Raw genomic sequence first — 25,220 nt, forward strand, 5'->3', positions numbered from 1 at the left:
CTCTTTTAACTGTCACACTGCGCATATAAACATATAAATCGACTCACCTCAGAGACAGACTTTTAGCATAAAATGTTTTGGTAAACACTTGAAAAGGAAAGTGAAAGGCAAGCCTGGCCTTACAGTTGGAGTTGCTTTTTTCCCCATCAGGATTAAGTATCATACAAGTAAATTAAAAGAAAAAGCATTTCTTAGTTGAATAAACAAGGTTAACTTTGATCTAAAGCAGATGTTTATATGGGTTAATTTTAAAATTTAATGAAGGGCTTACCTACAGAAAATAAGTATTTAACATTCTCAGCTCCCTCTAGCTTCTTTTTCAAACCCATCTGCTCTGCCTACCAGAAGATATTCACTACATGTTATGCTTAAATTGGTTTCGTCTGGGTAGAAATCTTAGTAACCACTGTAAGAACCAATTTTCTTTTCAAGGAGTGTCAATTCAGAAAATTTATGTAGAAGCATTTTGACTAGCTCCATTTTCCACTTTCAAAATAAAAATAGGATTATTGAGCCCCAAAGAAAATCTTACATTATATCAATATATTATCTAATTGATTGTCATTGGAAAAATTGACCCTATAAAAATGTCACCACAGAGACACTTTTCTGATTTTTTTTATTAGTTCAACTTCTGTAGTGTCTTAGATTACAAACCATGTTCACAGACATAATCTGTTTTTATTGTTGTTATTATTTCCATGTTCCAGAGGGAAAACTGAGGTTTAGAGGTAAAATGACTTTCCCAGGGAGAATGGTGAGTTCGCAGCAAAGCTGGGCCTAGAAATAGTTAATTCCACTTAGTGCAAAATTTACACTTATGGAATATATATTGGAGATCATAGAAATCAATTCACGAATGGAAGAAATGTGTTCATTTTGTTCCTAACTTTTCCTACCATGGCTGTAGAGTCTCCTCTCTACTCCTCTTCACTCTATGTACTTGGGGTGCAAAGGGTGAGGTATGGAACTGAAATCTTTTGTTTATTCATTGGGATTTGGGTGCCTCCTGCTACCCTGGAATCTCTATCTCCTCCCAGGAAGTGGTCACTAGCGCCATTCTCCGGTTCCGCCTCTAAAGTTTACCCTGTTGAGCTGGGGCAAGTGACTGTTTTGAGGGTTTTTCCCTACCATTCCTTTACTTCCTATGATTTTAAGACTGTAGGATTCTATTTTGATGGCCATGTTGAGAAATCAGGTAGGCAGGAGGCTCATAGTCTCTGTGGTTGGTGTAGAGCTTGTACTACTGCAAGTTCAGTTAAGTTGCTAATACTTAGACCATCCGTTACCTTTGATTCCAGATAATATGCACGTGTCACTAGCTGAGGCCCTGGAGGTTCGGGGTGGACCACTGCAGGAGGAAGAAATATGGGCTGTATTAAATCAAAGTGCTGAAAGTCTCCAAGAATTATTCAGAAAAGGTAAGTTGGTTTGTTTTGGTATTTTTTTTTTTTTTTTGAGTACTGGGTAGCTAAAATACAGATACAGGGTCAGAGATCAGATTTTTGTTTCGGTATTCCTGTGCCTTTGGCAGAGTGTGGAAAGGAATACTTTCTCTTAATCTCTCTTAGGGCTGAAAAAGCTCAGATCTTGTCTACACTCATTTGAACATCTTCTGGTGTCTGATACTGCATCAGGCACTGAAAATGTAATGGTGATTGAAACCAAAACACTCCCTCTTGGCTTAGAGCACAGTTCAGTGTGGAAAATAACTATTACTAAAATATTTATAATGTATAAACAAATGTAAAATATGTAATCACGACAAAGGCTAAAAAGAGGGGTTCAGTTATTCTATGAGAACCTATAATAGGAGGATTTGACTTGATTATGTGGAAGAAAAGGAATGTTTCCCTGCAGAAGTCACTCCCGAACTAAGACCCGAAAGAAAAATTAACCAGGTAAGAGGGAGGGAAAACAATGTCCCTGGCATAGAGCATAATCTATGTGTTTCTGTTACTTTAAATTGGGACAGTGTAGCATAAATGAAGTTCGGTGCTTCCCTATAGAGGTGGTGACTTGATCCATGTTGTTAGAGTCATCCTTTGGTTGTCCAAAAATGTTTGATATTATGCTGAAAGTTGCACATAAGGATAGTGTTTGCCAGAACCTATTTAGAATAGCAGGTGAAAAAGTCAAGTTTCATCTAAAGGAAGACTCAGTCTCTAAAATTGATTTAAATTAATGAATCAGGCACAAAAAATTTGACAGGAATGTCTGAGGATGGAGGCTAGTGATAGTTCTCCAAGTGTGGTACCTGGATCAGCAGCATTAGCATCACCTGGAACCTTGTTAGAAATGCAGCACTTAGGTTCACACTAGAGACCCACCAAATGAGAAATTCTGAGAGTGGCAGTTTGTATTTTAGCAAGCCAAGAACATTCTGATGCATGCTAAATTTTGAGAAACCAGTTATAGGATAGAATTGCTAAAGACCAGGAGCCATGGGAACTTTGAAAAATTGTAGGGTTAGCCACTAGTTGAATACAGGGAAGTTTTGAGCACAGAGGAAGAGTGGGAACAGATGCTAAAGCTTTGTTGTTGATGTTGGGTTTTTTTCCAATTCAGGGATAGGTATGTGACCAAAATGGTGTTAGGGACCATTCATAACTGCTATTACCTAGATGTTTTGAAAAACTTTGATTAGAGTTAGGATTAACCTAAAGAAAATGAGATTCATTTGATATAATATCACTTAACCAAAAATCTGGCTATTTTGTATAATCTCTGTTGTTTTGTTTGCTTCACTTTAATTTTTCAGAAAATTTTAACGTATAAGCACTCAGAGTATAGAGAAGGAGCCGTGCTCCAAGGTGGTATTGTAGGAAAGACATGTTGGTGGCATTGCTCAGTTAATTAACACAGTCAGTTAGCAGTGAAGAAGTTTCTCCTCCATGTAAGGGACTGTGTGGAAGATTCAAATAAGTAGGTGTCACTGTTGCCCTCAAGGGACTTACTCAGATATGTGCAAAGTTTGCCATTTGAAACAGCGTGCCAGATAAGTGACAGAAACAATAGGCACTACAGATGTTTGAAGGAGGGAGAGAGAATACCTCTTTTTATTATACTCATAGCAGGATCACTGCCTAGGCCATGACTCATAGAATATTAAGCATCTTGCATACTGTAAGTACCCCAGGGATTGTCCTTGTTTCAAATTTCATAATGTTTATAGAGATTGAATGTCTGAATGTAAAGTTCTTGTTACTGAGGAACAATTATTGCACAACATATGGCACATTACAATAAAGAGACTTACCAGACGTGTTATAAAACTAATTGTGAGAAGCTGGATGCGGTGGCTCATGCCTGGAATCCCAGCACTTTGGGAGGCTGAGGTGGAAGGATTGCTTGAGGTCAGGAGTTCATGATCAGCCCGGGTACCACAGTGAGACCTTGCTGCTACAGAAATAAAAATAAAATTAGTCAGGCATAGTGGCTTGTGTCTTTAGTCCCAGCTACTTGGGAGACTGAAGCAGAAGGACTGCCTGAGCCCAGGAGGCCACAGCTGCAGTGGCCGCAATCGTGCTGCTGCACACCAGCCTACACACACCATGGCCCCAGTCTAATTCACAGAGTAGTATTAGTTATTACTAACAGAGAAATTAAATTTGGTGTCTTTGGCAGTTTGGAGATTACTAATTATTTTGATTACAAATCAGAAATTTCTATTTATTTGGAGGAAATAAATGCTTATTTGATTTAATTTATCTGAAATCTGTCATTTTTCTTTTTTTGAGTTGGAGTTTCACTCCATCGCCCAGACTGGAGTGCAGTGGCCGCTCCCGGCCACCGCAGCCTCAACCCACTGGGCTCCAGTGATCCTTCCGCCTCAGCCTTCTGAGTAGCCGGAATTACAGGTGCGCGCTACCATGCCCAGCTGATTTTTGATTTATTGTAGAGATGAGGTCTTGCCAAGTTTCCCAGGCGGGTCTTGAACCCGCAGGCTCAGGCAGTCCACTCACCTCAGCCTCCCAAAGGCACAGGATTACAGGCTGAGCCACCGAGCACAGCTCTTTTTTTTTTAAGTGGAAGTTTCTGTCACCCGGGCTGGAGTGCAGTGGCACAATCATGACTCACCACGGCATCAACCTCCTGGGCTCAGGTGATCCTTCCACCTCAGCCTCCCAAGTAACTGGGACTAAAGGCATGTGTTACCATGCCTGGCTAATTTTTCTTTATTTTCTGTAGAGACAAGATCTTACTACATTGCCCAGGCTGGTCTCGAACTCTTGGGATCAAGCAGTCCTCTTGCCCCAGCCTCCCAAAATGCTGGGATTACACATGTGAGCTACTGCACCTGGCCTGATGATAGACTTTTGATTGCTGCTTCTGTCTCATTACTTGTTATTGATCTATTCAGGTTTTGGATTTCTTTATAGTTCAGTCTTGGTAGGGTGTATGTTTCTAGGAATTTATCTATTCTGGGTTTATCAATTTTTTGGCATATAGTAATTGTTCATTGTAGTCTCTAATGGTTTTTTGAATTTCTGTGGTATCAGTTGTCATGTATCCCTTTTAATCTCTGATTTTATTTATTTGGGTCTTTTCTCTTCTTCTTAATTAGCCTGGCTAAAAGTTTGTCAATTTTGTTTATCTTTTTAAAAAACCAGCTAGGCACAGTGGCACACACCTGTAGTCCTAGCTGGTTGAAAAGCTGAGGCAGGGGGATTAATTGAGGCCAGGAGTTTGAGTCTTTAGTGCAGCATGAGCATGCCTGAGAATAGTCACTGCTCTTCAGCGTAGTCAACATAGTGAGTCCCTATCTATTAAAAACAAAAAACCCATGCTTTCATTTTGTTGATTTTTTGTATTGTTTTTGTAATCTCAATTCATCTGTTTGTCTCTTTGTTGATTTTCTGTTTAGATGATCTGTCCAGTGCTGAAAGTGGCTTGTTAAAGTCCTCAGCTGTTATTGTATTGACGTCAAACTCTCTCTTTAGTCTTAGTATTTGTCATATATATATATAGGCGCTCCAGTGTTGAGTGCATATTTATTTAGAATTGTTATATTCCCTTGCTAAATTGACCCCTTTATAAAATGACATTCTTTGTCTCTTTTTACAATGTTTTCTTGAAATCTATTTTATCTAATATAACTACTACAGCTGCCTTTTGGTTTTCATTTGCTTGAAATATGTTTTTCCATCTCTCTATTTCCAGTCTATTTCTGTCTTTATAGGTGAAGTGAGTTTCTTGTAGGCAGCATGTGATTGAGTCTTGTTTTATTATCCATTCTGCCACTGTATGTCTTGGTTGGAGACTTTGGTCCATTTACATTCAGCATTATTATTGATAGACAAGGAGTTGCTACTGCCATTTTGTTATTTATTTTCTGGTTGTTTTGTTGACTATCTCTTCCTTTTTCCTTTGTGTAAAAGTGATTTTCTCTGATAGTATGTTTTAATTTCTTGTCTTTTATTTTTTGTGTATCTATTATAGGTTTTTGTTTTGTGGTTGCCATGAAACTTGCAAATAACATCTTATAGCCAATTATTTTAAATTGAGGACAACTTAACTCTGATTACAAAATAAAAACAAAAACCAGAGAGGCAAAGAGAAAAAAACTCTATGCTTTAACTCTGTCTCCTTTATTTTTTAATTTTTTTTGATATTTATTTTTGTATTATCTTTCTTTAAGTTATTATTTTTATTTTTGATTATATAAGTTGTTTATATATCACTATTACAATGTTAGAGTATGTTGTATTTGTTTTTGTACTTTCACCAGTGAGTTTTATGCCTTCAGATGATTTTTTTGTTTCTCATAAACATTCTTTTCTTTTAGATTGAAGACCTTCCTTCAACATTTATTGTAAGACAGGTCTGGTGTTATGAAATCCCTAAACTTTGGTTTTCCTGGGAAAGTCTTTATTTCTTTGTCATGCTGGACTTCCAAAGACCCCAAGAGGGAAAACACTGTGTCTGAGAGGCCAAAGAAATGACCTGGAGATAACAGACAAGACGTGGGCTTTATTTGGGAACTTACATGGAAGATAGTCCAGGGTGATTAGCTGGACAGGAAAAAACACTTCTGATTGTAAAAGACACACAGATTATACAGCATTTTACATAGGGTGGAGTGCATGTTTGTATGGAAAAAGAGTAGGGTTTCCAGTATGCAGGTGTAGTGTGAGAAGGCACTTATACATACATCACATGTACACAAAATGGCTGTGAATTCTCTCTACAGGTGGGATCATAGTTCATTATAATGAACTAAAGGTAACCAAAGGTTATGGCATTGATCCAGGCATGCCTAATCTGGTCTGAACCAGCCCAGTGGGCCAGCTGCCTTAAGGAAGAGTACATGAGAACATTCACTATGCACAGCTGCAAGATGTGATCAGGAGCGTGGAGAACACTTCACCCCTAAACTCAGAATAACCTGCATGCCTAGGCTGGACCCTGAGGGGAAGGTAACATACTGGGTTGGCTACTCCCAGAAGCCCTTCCCAGACTCCAACCCCCTGCTTGGGGCCATATCCAGAGTACACTCGTGTTATCACTGTGTGTCACCCTCCATTCTCCTTCATGTTTGAAGGATAATTTTACTGGATATAATATTCTAGGTTGGCAGTTTTTATTCTTTAGCACTTTGAATATGTTGTTTCACTCCCTCTTGGCCTATGAGGTATCCACTGGAAATTCTGCTGTCAGATGTATCAGAGCTCCTTTATATGTTATTTGCATCTTGTCTCTTGCTTCTCTTAAGATTTGTTCTTATCCATGACCTTTGAGTGCTCAATTATTTCATGCCTTTAGGCAGTCTTATTTGGAATGAATCTTCTTGATGTTCTTTATCTTCTTGTACCTGGATATTCTTTCTGTAGGCTTGGAAAGTTCTCTATTATTGTTACTCTGAATAAACTTTCTACCCCAATCTCTCTCTCTACATCTTTTTTAAGGCCAGTAATTTTTAAATTTTCCTTTTTGATACTATTTTCTAGATCTTGTAGGTGTGCTTCATTCTTTTTTATTTTTAATTTTTTTCCCTGTGATTTTGTATTTTCATATAGCCTATCTTTGAGTGCAGTAATTCTTTTCTTCCCTCTCCTTGATTCATTCTGCTGTTGAGATACCCAGGTGCATTTTTCAGTTGTCCATCGAATTTTTCAACTCCAAAATTTCTGCTTGATTTTTTAAATTATTTTAATCTCTTTGTTAAATTTATCTGATAGAATTCTGAATTCCTTTTCTGTGTTATCTTGAAGTTTGTTGAACTTCCTCAGAACAGCTATTTTGAATTCCCTGTTTGAAAAGTCATATATCTTCATCACTCCAGGATTTGTCACCGGTGCCTTATTTAATATGTTTGGTGGGGTCATGTTTTTCCTGGGTATGCTTGATGTTTGTTAACATTTGTTGATGTTTGGGCATTGAAGTGTTAGGTAACTATTCCAATTTTTGCATTCTGGTCTTGTTTGTACCTATGTTTCTTGAGAGGGTTTTCCATGAATTCAAAGGGAAGTGAGTGTTGTGACCTAAGGCTGAAGTCACTGCAGCCATTTGAGCACCAGGAGATGCCCTAAGCCCAGGTACTTTACGACACTTGTAGACTCCTAGATGAACAGCCTTGGTGGACCTGGGTAAGATGAGAGAGAACATTCTCTGGTTACCAGGCAGTCTTTTGCTCTCTTCTTTCTCTTTTCCCCAATCAGAAGGAGTCTGTCCTTGTGCTGGTCTGCCTGGAGTTGGGAGAGAGGTGATGCAGGCACTCAGAGTCTCACCTGAAGTCTTTTAGACCAGCGCAGTACTTGGGCTCACCCAGTAGGGCCCATGGCCACTGCTGCTTGACTACCACTGATGTTAATTAAAGGATCATGACCACTGTAGCTAGCAGGTGGTAAATCTTGCTGTCTGGGTCTGTTTCATCAGGGGAACAGATTCCCTTCTGGCCCAGTATAGGTCTAGAGATGCCATCCAGGAGAAAAGACCTGGAATTGGGCTTCAGGAATCTGCCTGGTGCTTTATTTTACTGTGGTCAAGCTGGATCCCAACTTGCAAGACAAAGTCCTCTGTACTCTTCTTTCTTGTGTCAGGTGTCTGTCCCAGAGCTACACAAGCTGGAGTTAGGACAGAATGGTGCAGGTACTCCCTTGGCTGCCACAATTGGTGTCACATTTGATTTTATCCCAAGACTTCCACTTCTGAGACCAGTGCAGCACCAGGACTTGTTCAAGGACTACAGTTTGCCACTCAAATTTATTCCATGCCTCAGGCCACTATAGTCAGCCAGTGGAGAAGCTGGCTGGGTTATCTATTTCCTCCCACTGGGGTGGAGATTCCTTTCTGACCCAACCTGATGTGAATGCTCTCTCTATGGACAATGGCAGAATTCAGCCTGTGTGGTGTTCTGCTGTGATAGGGCCGCACTGAACTCTATTGCAAAGTCTCACATGCACTTCACTCGTCCTCCTCCAAGCATACAGACTCTGTCTCCTTGCTGTGCCGCCTGGGGTTGTGGGAAAGGTGGTGCAGTCAATGTAAGACTCTTTCCTACCCTCTTCAATGCCTCTTTTCTTGATACTGTGTTCAAACCAGGTACTTGATTGTTCACTTGATTTTTGTTTGTTTTTATGAAGGTGCACCTTTTTTTTTTAAAGAGGAAATTAGTAAACTAGACAACAGTGCTGGAGAGATCACTTGGATATTAAAAATGTGAGGGAGTTCAGGTTTGTGGAGCATTGAATGTGAAGGTCCAACATACCTCTAATACAAGTTCCAGAAGGAAGGCCAAAAGGATAGGAAACAAAATGATTAATTGGAATATAATGGCTGAGAATTTTTGAGAACTGATAAAATTATAGATCCTCAAATTTTAGAAGTTTAAGTCATAGTTGAAATAAAAATGAATCTACACCTAGATTCATGAGATTGGCTACTGTAAACTAGGAGAAGAATTTTACAGCAATCAGAGAGAAAAAGAAGGCTGAATTACCTGCCCAAAAAAAGAATTAGGCTAATAGCAGACTTAAAAGCATCAATAACATCAGAATTTGGTAGAATTAATGAAATTCTTTAAAATCGCAAAACTACTGTGAGAATATTTCATAATTATTTTAAGAAAAAGGAGAAAAAATATCAATAAAACTTAACCTAGAATATACTGTTTAGTAGAAATATCATAAGCAGCATATATAATTTAATATTTTCTGGGAGCCACATTAAAAAGGTAAATGAAACAGATTAAATTAATTTCTGTAATATATTTTATTTAATCTATTAAAAATCACTTCATATGTAACCCATATGAAAAATTATTAATAAGATGTACATTTTATTTGTACTAAGTTGTCAAAATCTATGTTGTACTCATAGCTTATATAAATTCAGACTCTAAGTTTTATCAAAAAAGTTTAGATTTTATAAAATATACAAATTAAAAAGTAGACTCGTAAGTTGCAAGCATACTTAAAAATTTTTTAAATTTCTGATTAAGTATTCATTTTGCAATTACAATTAAAATAAATAAATAAATCCATTCCTCAGTTACAGTAACCACATTTCAAGTTCCTCAAAGCCACATGTGGCTAGTGGCTACTACATTGGGATGTGCAAATAGAATTTGGTTTCTTGCTCAACTTTGGTTCAAGATTAAGGTCAAAAGAAAACATTTTCATATGAAAGCTGAGAGTACTTACCATCAACAAACCCTCATTGAAGAAATTACTAAAAGATGTATTTCACAAAAAAGGAAATGTAAAGAAGGAAGAAAAAGTTTCAAGTAGAAACAGTAAGCGAAAAAATTAGTCAACTTGATGGCCGATCTAAACAATTATAATTGCAATCTAAACAATAATAATGATACCAAATTTAAAAATTACCAAAATAATGTGAGACCTAGGGTAGATGATAGGAATTAAAGCAGTATAAGGGTTTGATTATTTTCATGAGAGTTATAGAGATGTTGACTTTAGAGTTTGCATAGTCCATATCCTTACAGTTTTTAAGGAGAATCACAAAGCAAAAAGAAAACATAAAACTTCCAAACTGGTGAAACGAAAGGAGGATAAGTAATATGATTAAAGTATAAGAAAGGAAACAAAACATGTGCTTTAAATGGAATGGCTTTTTATTTTTAAGGAAATATAGAAAGTTTTTATGAATTAAAAGTATTTGAGTAAATCTTTGTATAATGTATACAACTTTTAAAAGACCAATCCTAACTAGTTCTTGTATCTTGCCTTCCTAATGATTTGTGGTTATAATTTTGTTGATTAAGTTGTCTTGACATGCTGCATCTCGCCTTGCATTCATGAGTCCAGAGTTAACAGGTCCTTCAAGTTAAATGTGTTTGAACCCGATAAAATTACCCCATCTGTTCCCTGGAAACAAACTATAAAACATGAAATTAAATTTAATATCTAGCATTCGTAAAGTGAATGATGTAGGTCGTTCAACAAGTTAGTGAAACACTTGGAGTAAACACTAATTCCCCTCAAACACAGTCAGTATGCTGTGTTTTAATTTAAAATCATTTTGACTTTAGATATTCTAAACAGACAATTTTATAAATTTAAATAACCACAGTTAGAGGAGGAAGTTGCTACAGTTCATGCGCTCTAGTCCCATCTGTGGTGAGAAATATAATTTTACTCACTGTATTTGTTGTTTTAATTTTTATCCGTCACATAGATTTTATTAGTGTTGAGATAGAGCATATACAGCCTACAGCATTATTCTTAATTGTACAGACTGAATTTTATGAAAGTACACTCTCATGTAGCCACCACCCATCTTAAGATGGCAACATTTCTAGCACCAGAAAGCTCCCTCAAGCTCCCTCCTGGTCAGTTCTTGGTTACCAAGGATAATCATCACTGTGATGGATCACACAGATAATTTCTGCCTGGTTTTGAACACTATATAAGTAGAATCATACAATGTGAACCCTGACTTCTTTTATTCAATATTCTGACCATGAGATTTAGGTTCATTTTGAAACCAAGGTTTTTTGTTTTTGTTTTTTGAGTTGCAATCTCACTCTGTCACCCAGGCTGGAGTGCAGTGGCATGCTCACAGCCACCACAGCCTCGACCTGCTGGGTTCAGGTGATCCTTCCACCTCAGCCTTCCAAGTAGTTGGAACTACAGGTTTGCATCACCATGCTGGCTAATTTTTTGACTTATTGTAGAGATGGGGGTCTCACCAAATTGCCCAGGCTGGTCTTGAATCCCTAGACTCAGACTTAACCAAAAGTTTTTTTAAAAAAAGCATTTTTACCATTATTTCTCAATTTCTTAAATATAGAAATTAATAGGAGGGGCTTATATCAATTAGTAACAAGTTAACTTTTTACTTTCTTGGGGTAATATGTATCAGTCATGGCTATCATTTTTACCAGAAATGTATACTAACATTTCTTTTTTAAAAGGGAGTAATTAATCATTCAAGTAATCTTCCCCTTTTCCCTTTTAGAATAATTCTTCACAATGTAAGCGGGTGGGTAGTGGTTAGCGGGTTGGAGGGATATCTCAGGCAGCAGAGAAGGGTCTTCGTGATTAGAAAACAATGTTGGTAAGTAGCTACAGATTGTGTTTAGGTGGAATCATGGCATCCCAAAACAAAGCCAGTCCCTCTCTGGAAACTATATATTTCTTCCTCTGGAAACTGAAAATATATACTATTCTTCATTGACCTTTTCATCCACTTCTCCAAAAATGAAATAAATGCCAGTCACCCTTCATATTATTGGGTTTTCAGTCTTTGTATAAATTTCAGGCCCTTGAAAATAAAAATGGAGTTGCTGAGTTCATGCTTTAAATTTTGTAACCCCACCTTTTGCCACGCCCCACCCCCTTTTACGTAATAGCAGAGGTAGAAGAACAAGATCTCTTTTAATTTGAAACTTTGTGCTTGCAAAAAAAAGAAAAAGAAAAACCCTGCTACTTTATAACAGTGCTTTACCATAAACTTATTTCTGTTTCTAATGATCTCTGCTATAGTTTATTAAATATTAAATACCATATTAACTATGATGTGGCAGCTGTATAATCTACAGAGGTGATCATGAAGTCATTAGGTGGCAACAGAAATGCAGTGCTTCTCGAATGAGGGTCTCTTGACCTGTTTCAGGAAAGGAAGACAGGAGGTCAGAGTGACCCAAAGCCTCTGTGATTTTCTCAAATGTCAAGGTGCCATATTTTGGGACAGCATGTCTTGAACCCCAACACTGGGTAAGGCAATTTATTTCTAAATGTCAGGGGCATCCTCAGTTTGGTGCCATTTAATCAGTTTTCTTACAAATATAGAAGAGCTATTTAGGTCTCATTTCTAGTCTAAAATTACTTCTGATAGTTACTCTGCCTTTTTAATAAAATTGCTTCATTATAATTTCGATGAAATAGTCACTTGTTACACTTTCTGGCTTACCATGTCTCCTGTAAAATGCCTTCCTTGTAGCATTAAGAAAGGATATTAAGTCATACATACTCCATCTTATGATGTGCTTTGTATCAGTTCATTGGCATGTAATTGGAGCCAAGTACAAGGTCAAGAAGCAATTTAATTGATCTGTGATACCATTTTAATGCCCCTGATGAGGGCAGTGGTTTTTATTCATGTGTAGGATAAGGTGGCATGCATATCTAAATCTCCAGGAAGCTTTTAAAAAATACTGTGCAGAATCCTGTGCCCATCTCTGGAATTCACAGAAAGGCCTCAGTGGTTTAGGACAGCAGTCCCTAACCTTTTTGGCATCAATTACTGGTTTCGTGGAAGACAATTTTTCCATGACCAGGGAGTGGGGGAAAGGGGGTGGATTCCAGATGAGTCAAGCATATTACATTTATTGTGTACCTTATTTCTATTATTGTTACATTGTAATAGACTATGAAAGAATCATACAACTCACAATAATGCAGAATCAGTAGGAGCCCTGAGCTTGTTTTCCTGCAACTAACTATATGATCCCATCTGGGGGTGAGAAGAGATAGTGACACCTGAAGTGTGTTGCTTATGTCCAGTCTACTCCATAATCTCGTTTTGGTTGCTGTCACTGCAGAAAGCCCTGGTTCGTAAAGATAGGACGTTGGAAATGGAAGCAAGCTTTTCAGTGCTGATCTGATGCTAATGCCAGTGATGGGGAGCAACTGTAAACACAGATACGTTTGCCGTTCACCTTCTCCTGTGTGACCCAATTCTTCACAGACCACAGACCACAGACTGGAACTGGGACCGGTCTGTTGTCTGGGGGTTGAGGACCCTTGGTTTAGGAAACAGAAGACCTGTGTTGTTTCTTGACTACCGTAAACCCCCAAAGTTGAGCACTTAATTATTTTGTAAATAAGTTTGTTTCAATATTCAGATTAACTGACACTTGCTTTGAATCATACTTGAAACATAATTAAAAGGGATTGGAGAATAGAATAAAAATCCTATTCTGGGTGAATAGTTTAGAGTTTCTGGTATTTAAAAGTTTAAGGAAAACTGCTTTTCTTCATAATGGAACTCTAAAATAACCTTTTTTGTGTTTCGCAAAGTCTAAATTGGAAAGTTATTGTTGTATCAGGGCAGAAGGGTGGTTTTAAAAGGTTATGGACCTGTGGTACAGAGTTAAAACTGTAAACAAGTTCATTTTCCCTAATATTTAAATTATGTTATTATACTGGCATTGTACCTATCTTTGGGGAAATCATGGCTCCTATCTGTGAACCACTTTTTTTCTAGGAGATGTGAGAAAACAGAGTTACAAAAGCATTTTGTTGAGTATTCTGGCATATCATTTTGGGGGTTCAGTTTTTGTTGATGGTGAGAATGAAGAAGTTTAGTAGAAAAGATAGAAACCAAAGGAAAATCAAAGAGGAGGAACCTGTAGATGAAGGGAATAAAGTGAGCAGGTTCTTAGAATACGAGAAGAAAGGTAGAAGAAAATGTAAGGAACTTGCTGCTATTTATTTTTTGCTGCCTGAATCAGGTGGCCAATGAGGGTTGCTGAGGAAGACAAGAGACCTGCTACCCTCTATCCACACTGTCCAAACATTTAAGCCCTGTTACTTTTAATAATAATTACCACCTTGGTTTTACTAAGATAGTTTGGCTATATATCACTTATTCAACTCACATCTCATTCGTGTTTTGTTGCCAAGTAGTATAGTTTTGGAATTACCTCAAGAGTCTTGCAAGTACATAATGACAAAATTACTTGAAGCCTAATTGATCAGACGCCATACCAAGATTCCAGTGGTTGTGGTTTGGATGAGCAGCTTGCATTTGTTTAGTCCGTTTAAAAAAGAAAGAAAGAAAGTGTGTGTGTTTGTATGGCTAATGTCATCATTAAGAAATAAAAATCTTTTGTCTCCTATTCTAGTGAAGAAAGGCTCATGAAATTGGTCAATTTGGACTAATACATTTGCATAGTTTCATGTTATCAGAATGCTACGACTGATTACAAATACACATTTTAAAACTGTATGCTGATACTGTACAGATGTGTATGTTCAAATACATATTTTCATGTTATAACTAATATTTTACCTAAAGATAATGACTAGGTGCAGTAAAATTTGATAAGTGTAGTTACTCAGTGAGTACTAATTGACTTGATTGCCAAATCTTAAACCTATTGTTCTAAATTGGAAATCTAAGCTAATTAGGAGTGCCATGCAATGAATAGAGTACTTACAAAAGGGATATTCCCCAAGAAATTAATTTTAATGAAAAGATATTTGCACCTTAAATCATCTGTATTTCTAGCATGACTTTTAGGTAAGAGACACCAGAAAAAATTCCCGAAGATCTAGAATAGAGCAGTTTGAGAATTTGATCCATTATTCTGAAACTACAGTACTTGTCATATATGATACAGTCCTTGTCTTTCGTTGGAGAGAAAAAACTAAGTAGGTGATTGAAAATGAATTTGAATATTGACTTTTCTTAGACTTATTGTCTAAATCTGGTATCTTTGAGAAAGCTTTATTAAATAATAATAACTACCACTTTTATATGGCACTTATTGTGTGCCAGAAACTATTCTAAGAGCTTTTTTAAAAACAAATTAATTCTCACAATGACCTTATCTATGATGTAAGATATTTTTACAGATAACGAAATTCAAGCACAGAAAGGCTAAGTAATGTATTTAAGATCACAATTTAAGCCGTAAATGTCAAAGCTGGGATTTGAGCCCAGGGATTCTGGCATATCCTATATTGTCTCTCTTAATAAAATGAGACTACCGACTAAATTACTGGTCAGTTGCTAAAAAGAATGCAATGCAGCTGAGTTTATAGATTTTCTAATATCTTCCCAAATCTTCTGGGTGACTTTAGGGATATGGATGATTAGCAAGGTCTGAGATTTATTACGCCAGAATATAAATTCTTGAGAACCAAAGCCTCGTAGGAGTTTATTAAATGATGTTCCATGTAAGCAAGAAAACTTACATGTAAATGGCTTTTTAAAATTTTTAAAAATTTTTTTGAGTTGGAGTCTCACTCTGTCACCCAGGCTGGAGTGCAGTGGCACGCTCACGGCCACCACAGCCACTACTTGCTGGGCTCAGGTGATCCTTCCACCTCAGCCTTCCCATACCACCATGCCTGGCTCATTTTTCTAATTTATTTATTGTAGAGATGAGGTCTTGCCAAGTTGCCTAGCCTGGTCTTGAACCCGTGGGCTCAGGCAATCCTCTCAATTTGGCCTCCCAAAGTGCTGGGATTGTAGGCATGAGGCACTGAGGACAGTGCCTGGCCTGTAAATGGCTTTGAAGAGACTACCCTTGTCAATTTACATTATTATAGGTATCAATTCCAATCATTTATTCAATTTTACTTCAATAAGGGATTGCTATTTTATCTTATTTTCTATTAGAGAAACAGAAATTTTTATATTTCTCTTGTAACAAAATTTATGAGGCATTAATAAAGTTGTAATTTGTAATCAGCCTGTAGCATATGCTATAACTTCCAGTGACCCTTAAATAATTTATCACAAAATTTAATATCAAGAAAATGTTAAAAAATAGGGGAACTATTCTGAACCCCACTTATTTCCTGTTTGTGTATTGTTCCACCAGATGATTGATTTAACAATGTATATATTTTTATGTACATATGAACTGAAGTTTGCAGATTATAGGGTGAATTTATCGAATCCTTCAGGGTTTGGAACAGTGGCCTCTGCATAGATTTTTTTTTTTTTTGCTAGGCACCCTAACAGAACACATGAAATAGGAAGACTACAATTTCTTTATTGTGCTTGAATAGGCAAAGGGATTTTTTTGGGCCAAAATTATGTCATTGTTCTAAATCTCAAGATGATTTTCTGATATTCTTGTTTAGTGTTTTCTTATCATGTTTGTTGTCCAGTTCTGATTATTTCCCTAATTTTTTTATACTATATAAATGGAAGACAAAAAAAATAAAATAAAATTAAGGGGCAATCTAAAGGAAATGGCAAGATCCCTGAAGAGAAAAATTTATGAACACTGTGTGATCTTAGTTTAAGAGAACATTGGAAAGAAACTGTAAGATGTTTCTTTGCATATCAAATTTCTGCTCGTTTCTAACTTTGCCTCTAGCTTCTTAAATTCTGTTTAAGCTACTTTTTCTGAGGAATGTTGGCAAAAGTCTATAAATAGAATCTTTTGACTACTGGAATCAGTTCATATCAGATTTGCTCTTTCATAATAATAACAGTCTTGAGTGCAATCAGCACACAACTTAAGCACAGACCATAGAATTACAAGCTTCTGGAATCTCATTTTTAAATATTCTTTTATTCACATTTTTGAAGGATTTTGAATACAATGTGCTTTAAATTCCTTCCTTTTAGTTAGACAAGAAGGGTGAATTAAAGACTGATTCTAGCCACAACTCTAAATTCCCTCACTTGTAGGTTTGCATAACCCTTTACAGTTATTTAAAAATATATTTTGTGGTTTGGCTCTGTTTTCTCAAGAATCTAGTACTTAAATGCCATATGTGTGTTTTGGGAATTTGACAGCAATGTAGTTTGTTGTCACAGTTGCTTTAGCTTTACTATAAGCCATTTAAAAATCACATTTGAAAACATTTTGGGTCATTTCTCGGTAGTATTTTCTTAACAAGCAAAAATATAGCCGTCCTTGGTAATTCTGCTTTTCACTACTCTTCACCATTCCTCTGCCCAGAATTCTTGCTGTTCCTTGTACTATCCTGATAATTTCCTGTCTGCATGCCTTTGCTTTGGCTTTTTCTTCTCTTTGGAATCCTACCCTTAGCTATGGTCAAGTCTTACCCATCTTAAAGGGCCACTATTAAAAAAAGAAATTAATTGTCTTTATTATAGTTGAAGTAATCACTGTCTTCTAAACTCTCTTTTATATTATCTTTTTTTCTCTTGGATACTTTATACTTTCTATCTTATATTTACTTATGTACATATTATCTCCTCAATAGTACTATGAACTCTATTAGCAAGTGACCTATAATGTCAGGCAGAATATGGTAATATACTTAGTGCTTAAAATAATTATGTACTTAAGATGTTAAAAAAAAACTATTGTATAATACAAAAGTTGAAATACATGATCCACTATTACACGTTGTATATATGCTTCAAAATATCACACAGTACTCCATAAATATTTATAATTATTGTGTCAGTTAAAAACAAAATAAAATTTATTGAAAAGAGAAATATTTAGTTCTTGCCAGAGTAATAATAGTTTTACTGACCTTGGTTGTGCTGATAATGAATAAAACTCTTAATAATTTTAGAGTGAGAAGCAGTTATGGATTACTTTCACCTTCAACAGTTTTTGATTGGTGCTACTATGTTGGGGAGAGGAGGAGGTCAGTTTGTGGCCAGAGGTAAGGAGGAGGGATGTAGCAAACCCTTTTCTGCTCTGGGTGAACTCCAGAATCCACAATGGCAGGTCAGGACATAACATTTAGTTTTCTGGGTAGCATTCAGGCCCCTGTGTTAGCTGTGATCCCCCAATTCATTTATAAGTTCAGAATGGTAACATTTATACTAGGAATTATAATTTTGTCCCCAAAATAAAGACTGCCAGGAATTAGTCAGAATTAGAATCCTAGTTTCCTAACTTAGATTCAGGACTTAGGTACAGGGAACTGAGCAGAAGGGTTAATAAATAGAATTGATTAAAACAGTGGGGTAGAGATTGGCAGTGATGACTGAAAGAGGTGTTAGAGGGATGTTACATCTCCATACTTGAGCTGATGCCCAAGAGAAGAGGAGAAACCTGCAAAAGAGCCTGAGAAGGAGCAGTCTTTGTGTCGGAGTAGCCCAGGGCTTCATTTCTCTTCTATTTCAACTCTTTTTTTTTGGTGGGCTCATCAAGTCATCTGGATTTAAACACCATCCATTAGGCCAGTGACTCCTAAAACACATCTGCAGTTGAGACCTTTCTCCCATACTCCAGATCCAACAACCTGCTTTACCTTCCCATTGTGTATCTAACAGTTATCTCACCTGTAGCAGGTCCCAAAGAAAAGTTCTCATTCCTACCACCACCTCCCAGCACCAACCTGCTGGGGCTCAGGCCATCCTCTGCCTCAGCCTTCCAAGTAGCTAGAACTACAGGTGTGCTGTACCATGCCCAGCTAATTTTTTAATTTATTATTTATTCTACTGTCTTAGTCTATCTCAAGTGATGGCAGTCTGTCCTTCTAGTTACTCAGATCAGCACCTTGACATCATCCGCTCTACATCCAATCCGGAAGGAAATTCTGTTGTCACTACCTCTAAAGTACGATCCATTTCCAACTGGTTCTCACCCTTTTGCTGCTGTCACTGTGGTTGATCATCATGTCATAGCAGATGAGAGCACATTGTCTTCCCAATTGGGCTGCTAGTGTTTGTTCCCTCAGTTGATAATTTGACAGGAATTTATTTTAGACAGTTTTATAAGATCTGATATGAAATCTCAAGATTTTGAATAGCATCTTTTGGGAGCGAAAACTTTGTTCCACCTTATTTGAGTTCTTTTCTAGCTGAATTGTGTCTTTGTATATGAATACCTCAGAAGAGACTTTTAATTTTAGAAAGTGTAAAGTGGCTATGAAATGCAGCAGTGTATACCTAGGATTATGAACCGTGATGATTCACTGAAATGTAACCATAAGAATTGGGAACCATGTTTCAGCAGTCTGATGTATGGTTAGTTAAGGTTATGAGGACAATTGGTCTGTAACTCTGCTATGGTGCAATATAAGATGACTGATTGATTGATTGATTATTTATTTGTTTATTTATTTATTTATTTTGAGTCAGGGTCAAAATTTTGAGATCTCGCTATGTTGTCTAGGCTGATCTCAAACTCCTAGACTCAAACAATTCCCTCTCCTTACCCTCCCAAATTGCTGGAATTATAGGTGTGAGCTACTGCACCTGGCCTGACCGATTAATAGATGTATTTTTTTTCAAGTTGGAGTCTCACTCCATCACCCAGTCTGGAGTGCAGTGGCATGCTCACAGCCACGCCAGCATCAACCTGCTGGGGCTCAGGCTATCCTTCTGCCTCAGTCTTCCAAGTAGCCAGAACTACAGGCGTGCCCTACCATGCCCAGCTAATTTTTTAATTCATTGCAGAGATGAGGTCTCACCAAGTTGCCCAGGCTGTTCTCAAACCTGTGAGCTCATGCCATCCCCTCACCTCAGCCTTCCAAAGAGATGTATTTAAACACATTTTTATTCCTTGGCACTATTATTAAAGACATATCTATGATTCATAAAAATGCAGATTTTTAACAATCAAAGGAAGAAGGAATTTTAATAGTTTACTTTTTTTTTTAACCTAAGTCAGATTCTGATGATCTTGACCATAGGCAGTAGTTAAAAAGTTAGAATGGATCATTCAGTTCTGATAAAAATTATTTTCTGGAAAGCGTAGATACTGCATGTTTGATATGCTGTTCCATGAGCGTATGCCAATTTCTTAATCATTTGCCATAGTGGGATATCAGTATAACCTATTTAGATTGAATAATGGAATTGGCAGTCACAGGCCTTTTTGACATTTCTGAAGCAGTTTCTTGAGTTTAAAACCCAGTTTACCTAATAGAGTCTTAAAACCTATATTAAGTTCCTTTTGATATAGGAGGGCAAAATAAAGTTCCTTCTAATCAGTCTGTTTTGTTGAGCCTATGTACAGCTTTACTTTAGGGGTAGGCTTGCCAAAAGCTAAGGAATTTATTTTTGTTTTATTATTTTGTTAATACTCTCAAGCATGAACTCTTAGGCACCTATACAGCCAAACATTAAAACAAAAAGTTAAAAGACATCCAGGCTGGGCACAGTGGCTCACACCTATAATCCCAGCATGTTGGGAGACTAAGGAGAGACTTGCTTGAGCTGAGGAATTCGAGACCAGTCTGGGCAACATACTGAGAATTCATCTTTACCAAAAAAATCAAAAAATTATCCGGATGTGGTGGTATATGCCTCTGGTCTCAGCTACTGGGGAGACTGAGATGAAAGAATCTCGTGTGATCCCAGGAGTTTGAGGCAGCAGTGAGTCATGATCATACCACTGCATTCCAGCCTGGGGGACAGAGAAAGACCCCATTTAAAAAAAAAAATTTAAAGTTAAAAGACCCCTTTGGTCACACTTGATAGTATAGAACAAGCTACCTGAAATTCTAGTGAAGTAAATGGAAACAAGGGAAGATCTAAATTCAAGCAAAATAACATATTTTGACTCAAAAAAGAAACTTTCTATTGGGTGTTCACTTGTAAGGGAACCTTGAATGCTAGTCACATTAGCACAAGGGTGGGATCAACAGTTACTGCGCATTACTGGGGAGGGAGGGAGGGAGAGGAGGGAGAGGGCATGTGACAATACAAAAGGTACCTGGTTTCCTATCAGGGGGAGTGAGGGCCGGTCAGAAACCAAAACTTCACTTGCATATAGCTTATGTATAGAGTTAATCCTCACTTGTACCCCACATCTCTATAATAATAATAATAAAAAAGAAACTTCCATTGTAGTCAGAAACCTTACTAATTCCAAAACTGATGAATTTCAAAGGAATTGATTTCTATCCATTTTAAAATATGGTCATCTACATCAGGAACTCCTAACGTGGAGTCCATGAATGGACTAGGAGAGGACTCATGAAATTTCAGAAGGCATATAGTTCAGTCTTTATGAACAGCATCTTTGAAAGAGAAACCATACCTTCCACCAGTTTCTCAAAAGAATCCATGATCCAAATTAAGAACTACAGAACTTACCTATAACTATGTATCACAGAGATAAAACACTTGAATCAAGATTAATTCTTATGACAGTCATTGAAATTTCTCTATTTCTAGCTTCCAGGGTCTGTCATCTGGATTTTGAAAGATTAAGCCAAATCAGTGCATTGTTGTTAATATTTATTATCTAGCAGTTGTATTTATAGGAAACCCACTCTTTTGTAGCATGTTGATTTGGTATAACTACATGATGACAACTATACAGATAGACTGGGATATCCGTTGAAGGGATCTCTGATTCTAATTTTAAGCAATTTTATTATTTTTTCTTTTTATTTGGTACAATCACGATCCAGTGAGCATCACAGATCCTGCTGCCCTTGGCTTCATCATTTCTCCATGGTCGCTGCTGTTGCTGCCATCTGGTAGTATTTCTTTTACAGATGAAAATATTTCCAATCAGGATCTTCGCGCATTCACTGCACCAGAGGTTCTTCAGAATCAGTCGCTAACTTCTCTCTCAGATGTTGAAAAGGTAACTGTTCAGTCTTTTTTGTTTGATTTTGGTGTGGGTAGGGCAAACAAAGATGAAGAGCCACCTTACCACAACCCTCTGGAAATGTATTGAATTTTAAATGATCATATATTCCAAGAAGTTCATATTAATTTTATTTAATAATTCAAATAGTTCTATAAAGATTTGTGGACATGAGGAAAAATATGGAAAAATTAGCCATTATTATTATTATTAGCGGAAGTCTCACTCTGTCATCCAGGCTGGAGTGCAGTGGTGTGCTCACTGCTACCGCCACCTCGACCTGCCAGGATCAGGCGATCCTTCTACCCTAGCCTTCTGAGTTGCTGGTATTACAGGAACACACCACAATGCCCAGCTAATATTTTGGTTTACTGTAGAAACGAGGTCTCACCAAGTTGTCCAGGCTGGTCTCAAACCCCTGGGCTAAAAGTTAGTCATTATTAATGCATGTTTACAAATATTTATTAATGCCTGCTGTGTATAAAACACTGTGCTTATGAAGAAGACACAAGCATAACTAGAAAGTTGACCTGATTGGGTACAGTGGCTCACACCTGTAATCTTAGCATCTTGGGAGCCTGGGGCAGAGAATCATGTGAGGCCAGGATTTCAAAACCAGCTTGGACAGCATAGCAAAACCCCTACAAGGAGAGCAATTAATTTTTAGTGTTGAGTGTTATCACAGAGAAATGGTACCGTTTGTGTTGGACTCTCAAGAATTAGTAGAATTGAGATAAGTGAAAATACGTAGAAAGGGCTTTCCACTCAAAGCAATTAGTATAGGTAATGGCAAAAGGCAAGCATTTGTCCACTGTGATTGGGGAACAACTGGTTATACCATCTAGGCTGGAGCATTGATTACCTGGAAGGCTGTAGTTAAAGGAAGAAAGGGGCCAGGTGCGGTGGCTCACTCCTATAATCCCAGCACTTTAGGAGGCTGAGGTGGGATGATTGATTGAACCCAGGGGTTCAAGACCAGCCAGGGCAGCATAGTGAGACCTCGTCTCTAAAAAAAAAATTTAAAAATTTGCCGGGCGTGGTAGTATGTACCTGAAGTTCTGTGTACCTGGGAGGCTGAAGCGGAAGGATTGCCTGAACCCAGAAGGTCAATTGTGCCACTGCACTCCAGCCTAGGTGGCAGAGTGAGACCCCCAACTCAAAAAAAAGTAAAGATTAAAAAAATAAGAAAGGGAGACTATAGGTCAAAATGAGGACAATTTTGAGTGCCAGGACTTCAGACTTCCTTCTTAGACAGTGGGGATCTCTCATATTTTCAGGGGCATAATATGATGTGATTTGTTATTTTGGAGGTTAAGTTTGACACAAGTGGACAACTAAGGAAGATGAAAGAGTCTGGTAATCTAATTGGAAGGCTTTACAACTCTGTGGAAAAGAACGTAAAATAGTATAATGATTCATTTGATGAGAAGAAGGAAATGTTTATGATAGAAATTCTAATATGAGTATAGTGATATGGCTGACTTCAGAATAAGATCTACTTTTATATAACATATATTAATATATAATTTCATATAATAAGGTCTAATTTTATTGTCGAAGTCATGAAAAAAATGTGGACAGATATCTCTTGTGTTGGGTGTGTCATGTGTGTCATGTGATTCTGTGCTGTGCGGAACTCCAGAGCATTCAGATTTGGCTATGAACATCCCTTCCCAGACCTCATCCCACATAAGTGTAAAAACTTGCCACATAGTTTCCTAATAGCAAAATTGTTAAATCAAAAAGTATATACATTTTAAGTTTTGATACATGTTGCCTCATTACCATCTAAAGGAATTGTACTAATTTATCTTTCTGCTGACTCTCTTGTTTCTCTTAGCAGAGACGGAGAGTGAGTGTGATGGATTTGAGCTATCAATTGTATATCTGAAAAAAAGACTGACAAGAACTGGTAGAGTGCATTCAGATTTAAATTCATCTACCTTTTATGTCCATGAACTACTTAGAATCGCCAACCCCCAGGCCACAGATCCAATATGTCTGTGGCCCATTAGAAACCAGGCTGCACAGCAGGAGGTGAACAGCAGACCAGTGAATGAAGCTTCATCTGTATTTACAGCTGCTTTCCATCACTGGCATTACTGCTTAAGCTCCGCCTCCTGTTAGATCAATGGTGGCATTAGATTCTCATAGCACAAACTCTATTGTGAACTGCACATGCAAGGGATCCAGGTACTCCCAAGGAGAATCTAATGCCTGATGATCCCCAACCCCCATCCATGGAAGAACTGTCTTCCACAAAACCTGTCACTGATTCCACAAAACCTGTCACTGTTGGGGAGCACTGGTATGAGCAGTCAGTGAAAGGAGACTAGCTGTGAGGTAGTCTCTTTTACATGAGATGGGGGTATTTGAAAAGGACTTTGTGTACTACAGCATTTATATAGTCTTGGTCATTTTTCTATGTCATGAAAGTATTTAAATGTGCTAGTTTTATTAAGCTGCATAGCATATACATAATTATCCATTTTTCTTATTATTTCAACATGCATTCACTGTGTATACTGTATGGTTCATTTAATAATAAACTTTTAAAAGAGGGAATTAGAACATTGGAAATAGGAGTGTGTGCATAGGTATCTATGGATTCTTTCTATAGGCATTTAAAATTCACAATTTAAAAAAAGTGCTTAGTAGAAAGTTCAAGTATAGAACTTCTTTTCTGATTTGCTGAATTTCTTGATTTGCCCTGTGATGTCAAGATCCCTAAACAAGCCCTGTGTTTAGAAACAACTGTTAGACACATGTTTGGGAAAGTGATTAAAGTCACTCTATTATTATGCTAAGTATTTAGGAACAAGTGTTGGGGATGGGATGGGTGTGGGATTGTTGCCATTATCATGTTTTTGTTTTTGTTTTGTTTCGTTTTTAACTAGTGAAAGGGTTTACTGCTCTCAGAAGCACCAAATTCAAGCCTGATGTTGTCTATTATTATGTTAAAGATGGTTTCTTAGTCTAATTAGAACTTTTACCTCATGCCTCAAAATCTTCAGTGCAATTCTAAATACAAGGAAAACCGACAGCATGTTTTTTATTTTATCCTATTTATAAACATAAAGAAAAGGTAAGAGGAATAGTCATTTATTGTAGTACAGTATTCTTGTTTTAAACTGGTAAGAACATTTTGAAAAAGAGGAAGGTAGTTGTATTTAATGACTTTCATGAGTTAAGAATATGCTATAGCTGAGCATGGTGACTCAGCACTTTGGGAGGTAGAGGCGAGAGGTTGGTTCAAGACCAAGCTGGGCAACTTGGCAAGACCTTGTCTCTACAATAAATCGAAAAATTAGCCAGGCATGATGATGTATGCCTGTAGCTCCAGCTACTTGGAAGGCTGAGGTGGAAGGATCACATGAGCCCAGCAGACTGAGGCTGCAGTGGCCGTGAATGTGCCACTCTACTCTAGCCTGGGTGACAGTGAGACTCCAACTCAAAAAAAAAAAATACGCTATTAACTTGCACTCAATAAATGCTTGCTGTTGATGGCATATCAATTTTTAAATTATAATGTTCA

General features: G+C 37.3%; 1 protein-coding gene across 4 annotated transcripts in view; it reads left to right on the forward strand.

Annotated features, from left to right (window-relative positions):
- Nucleotides 1–1,306: 1,306 nt before the first annotated feature.
- The window catches only part of PTPN13 (protein tyrosine phosphatase, non-receptor type 13), a 146,925-nt gene continuing 123,011 nt past the window's right edge, over nt 1,307–25,220 (forward strand). For all 4 annotated transcript variants that reach the window (XM_008058360.1, XM_008058361.1, XM_008058363.1 and 1 more), the window contains exons 1-2: nt 1,307–1,421; nt 21,504–21,682. In XM_008058360.1, the coding sequence (XP_008056551.1) occupies nt 1,307–1,421; nt 21,504–21,682 (294 nt within the window). The remainder of the gene's footprint in view (nt 1,422–21,503; nt 21,683–25,220) is intronic.

Source organism: Carlito syrichta, unplaced genomic scaffold, assembly GCF_000164805.1.
Source record: "Carlito syrichta isolate Samal-C Ts95f unplaced genomic scaffold, Tarsius_syrichta-2.0.1 Scaffold303314, whole genome shotgun sequence".
Classification (NCBI taxonomy): Eukaryota; Metazoa; Chordata; class Mammalia; order Primates; family Tarsiidae; genus Carlito; species Carlito syrichta.